Source organism: Aedes aegypti, chromosome 1, assembly GCF_002204515.2.
Source record: "Aedes aegypti strain LVP_AGWG chromosome 1, AaegL5.0 Primary Assembly, whole genome shotgun sequence".
NCBI classification, from domain to species: domain Eukaryota; kingdom Metazoa; phylum Arthropoda; class Insecta; order Diptera; family Culicidae; genus Aedes; species Aedes aegypti.
The window spans coordinates 247,249,878-247,263,557 of record NC_035107.1 but is presented as its reverse complement, the minus strand read 5'-3'; the positions used below and the strand labels follow the sequence as shown (position 1 = coordinate 247,263,557).

The following is a 13,680-nucleotide window of genomic DNA, read 5'->3' as shown; positions in this document are numbered from 1 at the left end:
ACTAGGGCCTGAAAAAATAATACCAATGCATGTTTTATATATCATGTATATTGAGAAAACTGTAATTTATGGGTACAGCGGAGTACAAATTTGGACCAAACAATGTTAAAACTCAATTTAATCTTGTTAGCGTGTTCGACAAACTTTAACAGAATAAAATTAGCTTTCAAATAGTGGTAATAGCAAGTGGTTTTGATTTTCCACATGCTAGTTATGATTTTTCAAACCTTGAAATAAGCCCAAAAACACATTTTCAACTTGAAGCATACTGAAATCTTTATCAAATGAGCTGAAAATTTGACCAGACATTGTTCTTAGCATGAGAATTCCGAATACTGCCTGACCGGTAGATTTCCAGACATTATTTTAAATATGAACAGGTCTACTCTACACGGTGGTTTGTGAATACCCTCTAATGGGTAAAAATTTACCCATTTCCGCTAGAAGTGCCTCTCCACTTAATGGGTAAACACGGTTTCTGTTTTACACTCAGGCAAATGGACTATCAAAATACCTAATTTAAATATGCCACAAGAAATCATTCACAAAATTCATAACCTCCTCGTGACGCTTATTGTATGATTATTATACAAATTTTGTAGGGGCTGTAAAATTTTGACACCCCCTTCAGCGTTATGAAATTTGTGAATGGGCCTAAAGGGTTCATTCATTTATTTCATAACGCTGAAAATTACCTTTTTAACACCCACCCACCCCTTTGTAACGCTTTTTGTATGAATATTCTACAAATTTTGTATGAGCCGTAACAACGTGAGGACACCCATCCACCCCCTTCAGCGTTATGAAATTTATGAATAAGCCCAAATGCGGTTTACTCAAACGTGAGGGTGGGTTTGAAGAATTATTAATTTTTGGTAATCTGATTTTTTCGTGTATTTTCGGAAATTCGTTACCTGTACATTGAAATACTTTGGTCGCAACATCGACCTGGTCGTATTTACAATGATCATCATCATCATCATTTTTTGACAGCCTCTTCAGTTTTGCACAATCTTTCGCCTCCGGTGGTTTACGTGATTTTGCGGATTTTATTATAATACATTTTTATATTCGAGTTGTTCCCTTGTTATCGAAGAGATTATCACGAAGTAGTCAATCGGACTCCTCCTTCTTCACAGAGTATTGAATTTTTAGTTAAAAAGTTTCACCATCAACGGAATCAGTCGTCGACATGTTGAAGAACATTCTCGTCTCCAAATGTGGCTCCTCGCGATTCGGTGAGTAGAAAGTAAATTACTTCGTTTACAGGGCTGGTACCATCAGTGCACCGGATTCCGCTCATTTAAGGGAAGTTATGCGTTCAAATGTTTAGTATAAAATACCTATTGTGTCGATCAACACTATTTTTATGTCACAATGTAGCTCCAAGTATAGGTAATCAGCGGCAAAATAAGAATAATTAGAAAAACTTTCTTAAAAAAAAAAACTTAATTGCATTTGTTACGGCATCAATTTGTCTTTGATCTAAGTGTTCCTATTTCCGCTCACGGTAAACATATTTCGTGACGAACATACTAAAATATGCATTGTTTCGAATTTCGTTATTTATCTTGATATTTGTCAAACCATAGCTACTTCTGCAATAAAGAAGGCTGTATACTAAAATCGAAATTTATTGAAAATTTTATTTAATTTTTTGCATGAGCGGTTATTGGAACACACAAAAATACCTAGTGATTGTTACCACCACTAGTTGTGCAACCAAGTATGCCATGCTTTGGGTGCGCAAGCAAGATGACAGCGAAAAGCAGAAATGAAGATCATTCAGTTACGAGCCTTCAATCAAGATCGACTTATTTCAATAAATAGTTAGAAATTTACCACCACATTTCACTCGTAACAATTTGGCGACGAGTATTACTGAAAAATCTTCCGGAAATTTTGAAGACCAGCTGAAACACTTCCAAAAATGCCGCGCGGAATTGATGAAGCCGTCGGTGATCAAGGTGAAGTTTCCAATCAAGCGATTATGAACAAGCTGCTCCTGTTTTTGGACCGGTTAATCCGGGTAATCCGCAGTCAAGAAACACGCCTGAGCAGATCATCGAGTCGCTTTCCGCGACAATTAAGGCTGTGAACCGTTTCACCAGTTCGTTTAACTATTAGTTAAAATTTGACATTTCAATAGTTATTTTCTCCTCAAATGGTTAAATTGAACATCGCAGTCGACCCATTTGAGTTTTGACAGTCGAGTAGTTATTTCAGAACAAAGTTGACAGATGGTTAGTTATTCTCAAATTCACGGGAGCAAAAAATAACTTTCGAACTGTCAAGTTTAACCATGCTCCAGAGCAGGGTTATTTCTAACCGGAGGGGAAATAACTATCGAGCTGTCAAATTTTAACTAAAAGTTAAACGAACTGGTGAAACGGTTCACAGCCTAAGGAGTTTCATCATGACCCAGCTGACGGTATGACGTTTGAAAGATGGTACTCGAAGTATGAAGATTTGTTCAGCGCCGACGGGAGAGAACTGGTTGACGCAGCAAAAATTCGCCTGCTCATGGGGAGTCTCAGCGTTCCAGTTCATGAAAAGTTTTTGAACTATCTCCTGCCACGACACCCACGAGACTTCACCTTTGAAGAAGTAGTGAAGAAACTGAAATCTGTTTTCGGACACCACCATCCCAGTTCAGTCAACGGTACGATTGCCTCAAGATTGTGAAGAACGAAGCAGACGATTACGTTACTTACGCATCGTCAACCGCCAGTGTGAGGACTTCGAACTGAATAAGCTGATCATCGACCAATTCAAGGGACTAATTTTGCGGTCTACAATCATCAAGAGATGCAGACGTCAGGACAAGATTACTATCGAAGCTTGAAGCAGACACGGCGGCAACGGTAAATCTCGAGAATCTAGTCACCGAATGCCAGAGGCTGTCGAATCTCAAACACGACACAGCTCTGGTGAAGAAGAAGCAATCACTTTCGTCGGTCCATGCAGTTCGACAACCCAAGCAGCCGAAATCCTCTGGTTCTCAACATTGAAGCGAGAAGACTTCTCGAACACCGTGCTGGCAATGTGGAGTCATGCATTTCGTCAAAGAATGTCCATTTTGAAGGCAAGCGTTCATCTCAGTCAAATCACATCCTTTCCGTCAACGCAGTAGCAGCAAAGACAAATTAAAGACCTCGATGTCCCTTGCAGTTGCCCAAAATTTTATAGCTCATAAGCTAATCTAGAATTCCGTAAAAAGTGTACTGCGATCTGTTAGACTTGGGTACCTTTTGTACTACCGAGGGACCAAATGCAGTACTAGAAGTGGTACACAATCTGAGCTCGAGTGTGACGGACCTGGTAGCACATACTCGTAAGTACGTCACCGCTCTCATCAACAATAAACCGGCGCATCTTCAGCTGGATTGTGGTTCGGACATAACAGTCATCTCCGTCCGATCATGGAAGAAGCTTGGTTCACCATCAATCACCAATTCATTCCATCGGGCGAATACAACATCGGGTGCTGCACTTCCACTGAAGGGAGAGTTCCAATGTCGGATGACCATCAACAACGAATCCAGAACAGTTACTTGCTTTGTCACTACAGTGAAGAACTTGAACCTCCTGGAACTGGATTTCATCAAAGCATTCGATCTTTGGAACAAACCCCTTGCTTCCATCTGCAATCAAGTAAATCAATCCAATTTCAATCCAGCCTGCGGAAGCCGATACCTCACCCGTTACCCCGAAGTATTCAAGGACACACTAGGTCACTGCACGAGAACGAAGGTTAAGCTATTCCTGAAACCACATGCGAAGCCTGTTTTCCGTCCAAAGCGACCCGTTCCGTTCCATGCTATACTGAAGGTTGACGAGGAATTGGATCGATTGCAGAAGCTAAATATCATCACTCCAGTTGATTATTCCGCATGGGCAGCACCAATTGTCGTCGTGAAGAAGTTAAGAGGAAAAGTACGCATATGTGCAGATTACTCTACGGGACTGAATGCTGTTTTGGAACCACACCACTACCCTCTTCCAACGCCCGACGTCATTTTCCAGCAAGCTGGCAGGTAGCAAGATCTTCAGTGTCATTGATCTGTCAGATACTTATCTACAAGTTGAGGTTGATGAAGAATCAAAGAAGCTGTTAACAGTCAACACCTATCGTGGACTGTTCCAGTTCAACCGGTTAGCTCCTGGTGTAAAATCGGCACCGGGTGCATTCCAGCAGCTGATGAGCAGTTTGATTGCGGGAATCGAAGGAGTAGAATCTTTCCTGGACGACTTCATCGTGCACACCAAAACAGAAACTGAACACGAAGAAACTTTGCAAGCTCTGTTCACTCGACTTCAACAGTTCGGATTCAACTTATGACTGGAGAAGTGCAAATTCGGCCAATAATTCCACATAGTCAGTTCAGAAGATATACGTCCAGATCCACCAAAAATCAGTGCAATTGTTCAGATGCCACGCCCTAACGATATCAGTCAAGTCAGATCTTTCCTTGGAGCTGTTAACTTTTATGGCAAGTTCGTCAGAGAAATGCATCAATTACGCCGGCCGTTAGACAACTTGTTGAAGAAAGGCAGTTGATTCGTTTGGAGTCAACAGTGTCAAGAAGCTTTCATCAATATCAAGAAAGTTCTCCAATCCGATCTGCTGCTAACCCACTACAATCCAAGTATGGACATCATCGTATCTGGAGACGCTTCAAAGACTGGAATTGGTGCCGTTATCATGCATCAGTTCGCCGATGGACAAGTCAAAGCTGTTGTTCACGCTTCAAGAACACTAACACAAACTGAGCAAAACTACAGTCAAGTGGAAAAGGAAGCACTCGCTCTAGTATTTGCTGTGACCAAATTTCGCCGCATGCTGCTAGGTCGCCATTTCAAGCCATCATCATCAACCGCTCCTGAAAATTTTTGGATCCAAGAAGGGAATTCCACTTCATACCGCCAATCGCCTCCAGAGATGGGCGCTAACGCCTGGAATACGTTCCTACACGCAATAAAATTGTGCGGTAAGAACTACCATTTTAGGGGGTTAACTTAAGCGCTCGCACCGGCAATTTTCTGCAGACCAGAAATGCGCTTGATTTTACCATGTCTGTAGTCGAAATCAGATTGTTGTAATTTTGTTCTGTCAAATGTACCAGTAATGCGGTGGGGTGTACCGTAAACATAGTAAATTGGTGTGAATTTCCATGGTAGTTTTAAGAATGGGCGTAGTCAGCTAAAATAGTTATTATTACCACAGAAATTTTTCCCGTGTACTGACCAGTTTGGGCACGCGGACGTCCTCTCCCGGTTAATCAACAATCATGAGAAACCAGATGAAGAAATCGTAGTTGCTGCAGTTAGCATCGAACCGGAAATGGACAGTACCCTGTGTGAGACGTTTAGCAACCTTCCAGTTACGTTCGAGATGGTTCGTACAGCCACGAAGAAAGACAAGCTTTTGCAACAAATAGTCAGGTGCATCAACAAAGGCTGGCCGTCCATCAAGAAAATTTCTAATCCAGCTCTCAAGATGTTCCATTCCCGGCGAAAATCTCTTTTAATCATCAAGGATTGTGTAATGTTCAGCGACCGAATCGTTATCCCAGCTGTATTTCGAGCTCGAATTTGAAGCAATTAGCAAGAAATCAGTTGCACGCAGTACTGTATACTGGTCTGGGATTGATGAAGAAATTCAACGTTTCGTTCGAAGTTGTTCCATTTGTGCCAGTGCAGCGAAATCACCGCCACAAATTCAGCCTCAATCGTGGCCGAAAGCAAATGGACCCTGGAAACGACTTCATCTGGACTACGCCGGACCAATTGAAGGGATGTCGTATCTGGTCATTATCGATTCATTCAGCAAGTGGCCAGACATTTTTCAAACTCAATCAACAACAGCATCTTCGACTATCCGAATTTTGAAAGAAACCTTTGCAAGATTTGGAGTTCCTGATACTATAGTCTCGGACAATGGAAGCCAATTTTGTAGCAGTGAATTCCAGCAGTTTTGTGAGTATTCCGGTATTATTCACATTCGTACCGCTCCCTATCATCCACAGTCAAATGGACAAGCGGAACGGTTTGTTGATGCTCTCAAACGTTCACTACGAAAAATCACCGACGGGGAGAACATACCATCAGCCGAAGCTCTACAAACATTCCTTCAAGTGTATCGTTCAACGCCAAGTACAGTTCTGGAAGGAAAATCTCCAGCAGTTGTGATGTTTGGCCGCCCGATGAAGACTACTCTCGATTTGGTTCGACCCACTGCAACCATACCATCATCAATGATCCAGCAACCGCAGAAATCAACGTGGAAAGCTGGGACACTCGTCTATGCGAAAGTGCACAATAATGCGTCCAAATGGAAATGGCAGCCTGGAACAATTATTGAAGCAGTTGGAAATGTGAACTACAATGTCCTTCTGGATCAAGTCTCTGGCCGTCGCAAGTTGATACGTACTCACGCAAATCAGTTACGTCCTAGATACAACGATGTCGAACAACCGTTACGTTCAGTTCCATTGCCTTTGGATATACTGATTGAAAGTTTTGGATTAACAGTTCCTACTCAGACGAATCCTAGTCCAGAACCAACTACCAGTTCGCAACGCAGTCAAGCAGTTCTAGTAAATGATTCATTGGATAGCCTAGATGAAACCATGCGGACAGCAACACCGACTATATTTGCATCAACACCTGTACCCGTAGCTCAGCCTAATGAAGAAGATACACCTCGCCCAACCAGATGCTCCAGAATACCAAGAAGATTGGAAGACTACATCCGGTACTGAAATAAAGGGGGAGATGTTATAAAGTGAAAATAATGTCAGACGACTTCATTTGAAAGTTGTTAATATTGCTAGAATATATCCGTGTGAAAAACATTGGTTTTTGACACGAAAAATCAATTTTTACACTAGTGAGCGGAAATAGGGGCATGAGCGGACACTGGTGCACTGCTGGTAGCTACCTACTAAGTGTTGAAAATATGAACTATAGGCCTGAATCCAAGATATCATACTGGATCTAAAAACAGACTAAGAAAACAACAAGGAAACCTAAGAGAAACCATACAATAGGGAGCCGGATCCTATTCTTGGCACTTTTGATTCACTTCGGCAGTAGGGTTTTTGAAAGCTACAGATCTCATATTTGGCGACAATATGTGTCGTACTAAAGTGCTTCTTAATGCAAAGTTTCAGACAATTTGGCCGAGAAAAACCCCACATGCCGAAGTGAATCATGTAGGTGCCCAAGTAGTCCTGCACCAAAGACAAATTAAAGACCTCCATGTCCCTTGCAGTTGCCCAAAATTTTATGGCTCAAGGTAATCTAGAATGCCGTGAAAAGTGTACTGCGATCTGTCAAACACTACCGAGGGACCAAATGCAGTACAAGAAGTGGTACCCAATCTGAGCCCGATTGTGACGGACTTGTCTGCACCCTAAGTTGTATTCATCATAGAATCTGCCTCGATATCTCTGTAAGAATTTTTCTATTTTTTTTTTAATTATTGCTCAAGACATTACAAGTTCTACTGCTCGTATTAAGATATTGCTCTAAAGATTTCTTCAGTAGTTCAATTAGTGATGTTTACGGACTTCCTAAGGAATTTCTCTAAGAATTCAACGATTTTGTTTTGTAAGAATAGCCACAGAAATTATCTCAGGCATTAAGTATTCCAAAAAAAAATGCAGAAATGCTTCAATAAATAATAGTCCTCTAGGAATTCATCCAGCCATCGATTTTCCTAGGACATTTTCCCGTTTAGAACATCTTCCAGAATTCAACCAATAATGTCTCCAAAGATGCCTCCAGGAATTCGAACCAGGATTTTTTCTAAGTATACCTTCAGGCTAGGCGCCAACTTTGGGTCCCCGATATTTTTTTTCAAAGGGGGAAATTTGAAGTGTAGCAACGTTACTAACGAGCACGCCCAAGAAATATAACGCGAGTTTGCCATTTCATGTTTGCTGAAAATAGCAAAACCTGGTTCCACAAGGTCACCAAGATAGAAGTTAAACTTACGAAAGTTAGGCTCTTGAATAAACGTCACTTGGGCTGTACCATTTTGCATGAGTTTGCAAAGATGGATTCAAAATGAATGTTTGTATTCCTAAAGGCTGATTTCTTCACATTCGCTTAAGTCGTAAACCACGTTTACCCATATTATTAAACTAGGTCTGAGGCATAAGCGGTGGTGAAGAAACCGCCTCTAATGGTGGTAAGCTCCATCGAAGTTACGACGCCAATCGCGTATCATCCTCGATTTTACTATAGTAAAATCGAGGATAATACGCGATTGGCGTATTAACTTCGATGGAGCTTACCACCATAAGAGCGATTATTCCATGGGTTGACATATTCATCTTGGAAAAGCTTCCGGAGCATGTAAAGATTCCTCCAGGGATTGATTCCTCTAATCAAATGATTTTGTATGTATGTAGGCGTACTATGATGTAAAGACATTGAACTTCTTGTTAGACTCCACAAACGTATATTGATATCATTGCGGAAAAGCGTCGAGAATGAATTTCAGCTATTAAGGGGTCCATTACTAGCATTGAAACCCAATTTTTAATCTTTAACTGTGCAGTGCACCAAGTGCACCTTACTACAATAGATCAAATCTGGTCGCAGTGGTTTATGTTCCGAACAAAAAAAAAAGTGCACCATAGGACGGGACGCTACTGCCATTATGAATTGGGTGCAAGATCTTTGATGGATGGAAAAATCAGTGGGGGTTTTGTACAAGACACGACCACATGACGTTAACTACGCCATGTGATTTGCTGATGCATTTGAATTTCAGTCAATAGGGTAACGACTGTTTATTTCGTTCTCAAACGCTAACAGTTGGCGCCAGCGGCAAAAAGTACAGACAACAACCTTTTGAACATTCAGTTTCTCTCACTGGCCGCTGAGCAGCGACACTGTAGTTTGTATTCCACTCACTGATCGCGCTACGCTGGATTCTCAAAGTTCTCAAACTTCAAACACAAGCACATCCCAGACAACCAAAATGTGCGTATAACGAAATCACCTGGAGGCTTTGTATGTGCAAAATTTCACTTATAAGATGTCGCGAAAAGGCCTTCTACGTACAAAAGTGGAGGCGATATGCGTGCATATATTATGTGATGAATAATAACATACAATGCGAGTGTATAAATAATCTACCGAACTAACCTGTGCTCTTATGCGACTTAACGTATGATAACAAATGTTGATTTGACAGCTGCTACGGATTGATTCGATTTACTTTGTACGAGTGTACGAGACGAACCAAAATGTACAAATGAACTCAGAAAAAAAGTGTTTTATGCGAGGAAATTCATCAATCTTACGAGTTTATCCACAGTGTTTTGCGGGTTTGATGTAATTAGTATGAATAAACGAGTTATAACGTGAACTTTCATGCGATTTCTGGTTGTCTGGGATGAAAGAATGGTAGTCGAAAACTGCCAAAGCGTATGGAAAATAATGAAAAACGTGAATTACAAGCAATTAGGAAACTGGATCGAAAAAGTAGTGATTAGAAATCAAGCGTAATGTGAGTACATAAGTTTTTGTGTTAAGTTCATGTTATTTGGTACTTTCTTTGCTTCAGGATTTCGTTTTTACTTCAACTGAAATAGAGCCATCTATTGCCTTTTCAGCTTTGAATATCACCCTATTGTCATAATTGCAACCTTCCTTTAGTTACACTGCCCACCATAAGTATGGAATCGCTTCACCTAGTATTGCAACACCCCAGTTGAATATTGCAGCACCCCCCAAAAAGTTTAGCATCACCTAAAAACAATAATATTTATGATTTAATATCTCGGAATCCTTACTTTCTACAAAGTTGCGGTCTTCGGCAAAGTTGTTCAGCGTTTGTTTCATGAAATTTTTAATACGAAATTTTGTCGCTACGTGGCGCTAGTGTGCATGTAACTTGGTCAAATTAATTATACTCTAGCTCATGATTCCTAGAAATATTGTGTCTTCAGCAAAGATGTTAAGAGGCTTGAAAGCAAATTGAGAAAGCATCGTTTAGTTTGCAATTTTGCTGCTACGTGGCGCTAGCGTGCATATTATTTGGTAAAGTTCTAGCGGGCTATAGCTCATGAAACCGACTACTTAGAAAGTTCGTGTCTTCGGCAAAGTTGTTACGAACCTTGAAAGCAATTTGGGGCAGCACTATTTAGTTAGCAATTTTGCCGCTACGTGGTGGTAGTGTGGATGTAATATTGATGTCATTTAAAGCAAGTTCTAGCTCTTGATCCCGACTACCTAGACAGTTCGTGTATTCGGCAAAGTTGTTCAGAAGCTTGAAAGCAATTTGAGGCAGCAATGTTTAGTTAACACTTTTGCCGCTACGTGGCGGTGGTTCCAGGTCATTTGGCCGAGCCGAATGCCGTTTGGCCGAAATTGAAAATCAATTGTGAATTGTCAAAAAAGTTGAAATTTAACGTAGCATAATGTGAAAATTGCCGGTGCGAGAGCTTAAGTTAACCCCCAAAAATGATAGTTCGCCTTTTGGGGGATTTGGTCCACTGGCAGGGAGTCAAACTGGTTGTTTGCCAGCAATCTGTTGTACGCCGCCGAATGATAATGCGCGAAGAAGCAGGAATCTGCTGCTTTTATAGTGTGAAGTGGCGAAGTGGAAGTGGAACGCAAATGAAGCGTGGACTGCTTGAACGTGATTGGTTGCGTAAGAAAGGGGTCGAAATTTTCCCAATTTTCAAAAGTTTATTGCCGATAATCAATAGTTTTCTCCATTTCTCCAAATTGTTGTATAAATTTTGTTGGAAAAATTTTGAAAATCAATCGATATATGGCTGAGTTATTAGCGTTCAAAATCTAACATAATATCGTGACGGTCGCAAAATGTGAGATTTTCAATCGACATCCAGTATACAGTATCGGACATATAAAATGCACCAAAGCCATACATACAAAATGGTCAACTTCAGAGAGCTATATCTCCGCCGTTTCTCAACCGATTCTTCTCATTTTTTCTGTGACGAACTACAAATTATCTCAATTTTTGATAACTATGAAAAAAGTTTTGTGAAAACTATGGGTTTAAAAGTTACAGATAGGTTGAATTTTGACATAAAAAATGCACCAAGACGAAAAGTGATGTACCAGACAAACTATGCATCGTATTCTTTCGGTATCTTCAGCGCACTTGGTCCTTATCTCTCAATGAACAAATGCGCTAAAGACACCAAGATGCTACGACACGTAGTTTTTCTGCTACATCACTTTGTGTCTTGGTGCATTTTTTATGTCAAAATTCAACCTATCTGTAACTTTTGAATCAATATTTTTCATACAACTTTTACATTACTTTTTGAAACTTGAAGAAATCTGTAGTTCGTCACAGAAAAAATGAAAAGAATCGTTTGAGAAACGGCGGAGATATAGCTATCTGAACTTGACCATTTTGTATGGGAAAACGGCTTTGGTGCATTTTATATGTCCGATACTGTATTTCCGTAAGACGTAGTTAACGACAAGAAGCACTCTAATAAAGATGAATAATAATAATAATCATCAATATTCTACCTACAGGCCCCCTGACTCAAATGCGGCAGTTTAGCCTGCAATCGGCCAAACACTCCAAGCCGCGCACGGCCATCGTCATGCTCAATATGGGAGGCCCACAAACTACGGATCAAGTGCACGACTATTTGCTCCGAATCATGACCGATCGCGATATGATTCAGCTTCCCGTTCAGAGGTAAGTTCCTATTGAGCATTCTCAATAAAAAAACGAAACAGCTCGACAAGTTCATGAAAACTGTACTGTCTCGTTCAATACGGTACGTATTGTAAGCCTAAATGTACAATATTGAACAGGATTGGATTATGTTGGCTTTGTCGATAAGTGGAGACCATGAGCGGTAAAGGTTTAAAATATGTTTATTACACTCTCCTTCCAACACACGTTTCCATGATTCTCGCCACTTTTAACCTGCAAATAAAGAATAAAATAATAAGTTAATTTGTCCACAGTTCAGGAAGCCTCTTCTGAGTCTTTGGCATCCAGTATGTATAACATTGAAAGCACTGCAAATATATACCAAAAGTTATCAAAATGATGCATTAGAATGAAAAACATCATTTGAGATAGACACAACACTAATAATATTAGCTGAAAATAGATCCCTCATGATACAAAAAATGCTAGTATTTGTAATATTAGAACTTGTAACTAGAAACTTGTGGCTAATATTTTAAGATTGATTATACTACAGGGGCCTGATGATAAACCGTATAAAATTTCAGCAAGCTCGGGCCCTGGATCGCCAAACGTCGTACCCCCGAAGTGCAGAAGAAGTACGCCGAAATCGGTGGGGGATCCCCCATTTTCAAATGGACCAACATCCAGGGTGAACTGCTCTGCAAACAGCTGGACAAAGTGTCGCCGGAAACGGCGCCACACAAGCATTACGTCGCCTTCCGCTACGTAACCCCCCTAACGGAGGATACCCTGAAGCAGGTGGAACAGGATCAACCGGAACGGGTTGTCCTGTTCTCGCAGTATCCTCAGTACAGCTGCGCGACGTCCGGTTCTAGTTTCAATGCGATCTACACCCACTACAAATCCAACAAGAACGGACTGGCCAACGCCAAGTGGAGCGTTATCGATCGCTGGGGCACGCATCCCTTGCTGGCCAAGACTTTTGCCGACAAAATCCGTAAGGAGTTGGAGAAATTCCCCGCAGAGAAGCGCAAAGATGTGATTCTACTATTCTCGGCCCATTCGCTCCCGCTGAAGGCGGTAAATCGTGGCGATGCGTACCCCTCCGAAGTCGGGGCGACCGTTCAGAACGTCATGGAACACCTAAAGTACTGCAATCCGTACTGCTTAGTGTGGCAATCGAAGGTTGGCCCACTGCCCTGGTTGGAACCGTTCACCGAAGATGCCATCAAAGGCTACGTCAAGCAGGGCAAGAAAAACTTCATCCTGGTGCCGATTGCGTTCGTCAACGAACACATCGAAACTCTGCACGAGCTGGACATCGAGTACTGCCAGGAGTTGGCCCACGAGGTGGGCGCGGAGAAGATTGGTCGAGCGGCAGCCCCCAATGATCATCCCTTGTTCATCGATGCCTTAACCGATGTGGTGAGCAGCCACCTGAAGGATGCCAATGCAGTAAATCCGAAATTCCTTCTGCGGTGTCCATCTTGTGTGAACGCCAAGTGCTCATCCAGCAAACAGTGGTACCGGGAAATGTGCAATTAGTAGTGGGAGGCATTTTTTGAACTGTTCGATTTAATGGTGAAAAGGCGAGTTTGCTTTGGTTAGTTGTTAATATATTTTAAGGAATATAAAGAAGAAGTTGATTTGCACGTAAGTATTCAAGTACAATTTTTTTTCGAAGTTAAGTGAATATCACTTTCCATTGGTAAATTGGCAAACATAATTTTAGTAGTTTAAATAAGCCTGTATTGCAGTAGTTCCCAACATTTTTGACATCTGTGACCTCCTTTGAAATTTCACAAACATATTGCGGATCCTTAAAAATGGATGTTCTTGAAATAATGTTTTATGTTATAGAAACCTGCCATAGCTCTCAGTTTGATTCAACAGATATACCTACTTGTCATTTGGCAGGTACTAAAAAAATCACGTTTGTCATCCAACGCTCATAATGTGAGCATTCAGTTATGCTATGGAGAAATCTTTTAAGTTTTAACCCAGAAATT

At 41.1% G+C, this 13,680-nt stretch overlaps 1 protein-coding gene across 1 annotated transcript; it reads left to right on the top strand.

Moving 5' to 3' along the window:
* The first annotated feature begins 978 nt into the window (after positions 1–978).
* On the top strand, positions 979–13,331 carry LOC5566464 (ferrochelatase, mitochondrial). The gene is made up of 3 exons (XM_001650796.2): positions 979–1,238; positions 11,539–11,707; positions 12,256–13,331. The coding sequence occupies exons 1-3, from the start codon at positions 1,193–1,195 to the stop codon at positions 13,214–13,216; spliced, it is 1,176 nt and encodes a 391-aa protein (XP_001650846.1). The 5' UTR covers positions 979–1,192; the 3' UTR covers positions 13,217–13,331.
* The last annotated feature ends 349 nt before the right edge of the window (positions 13,332–13,680 follow it).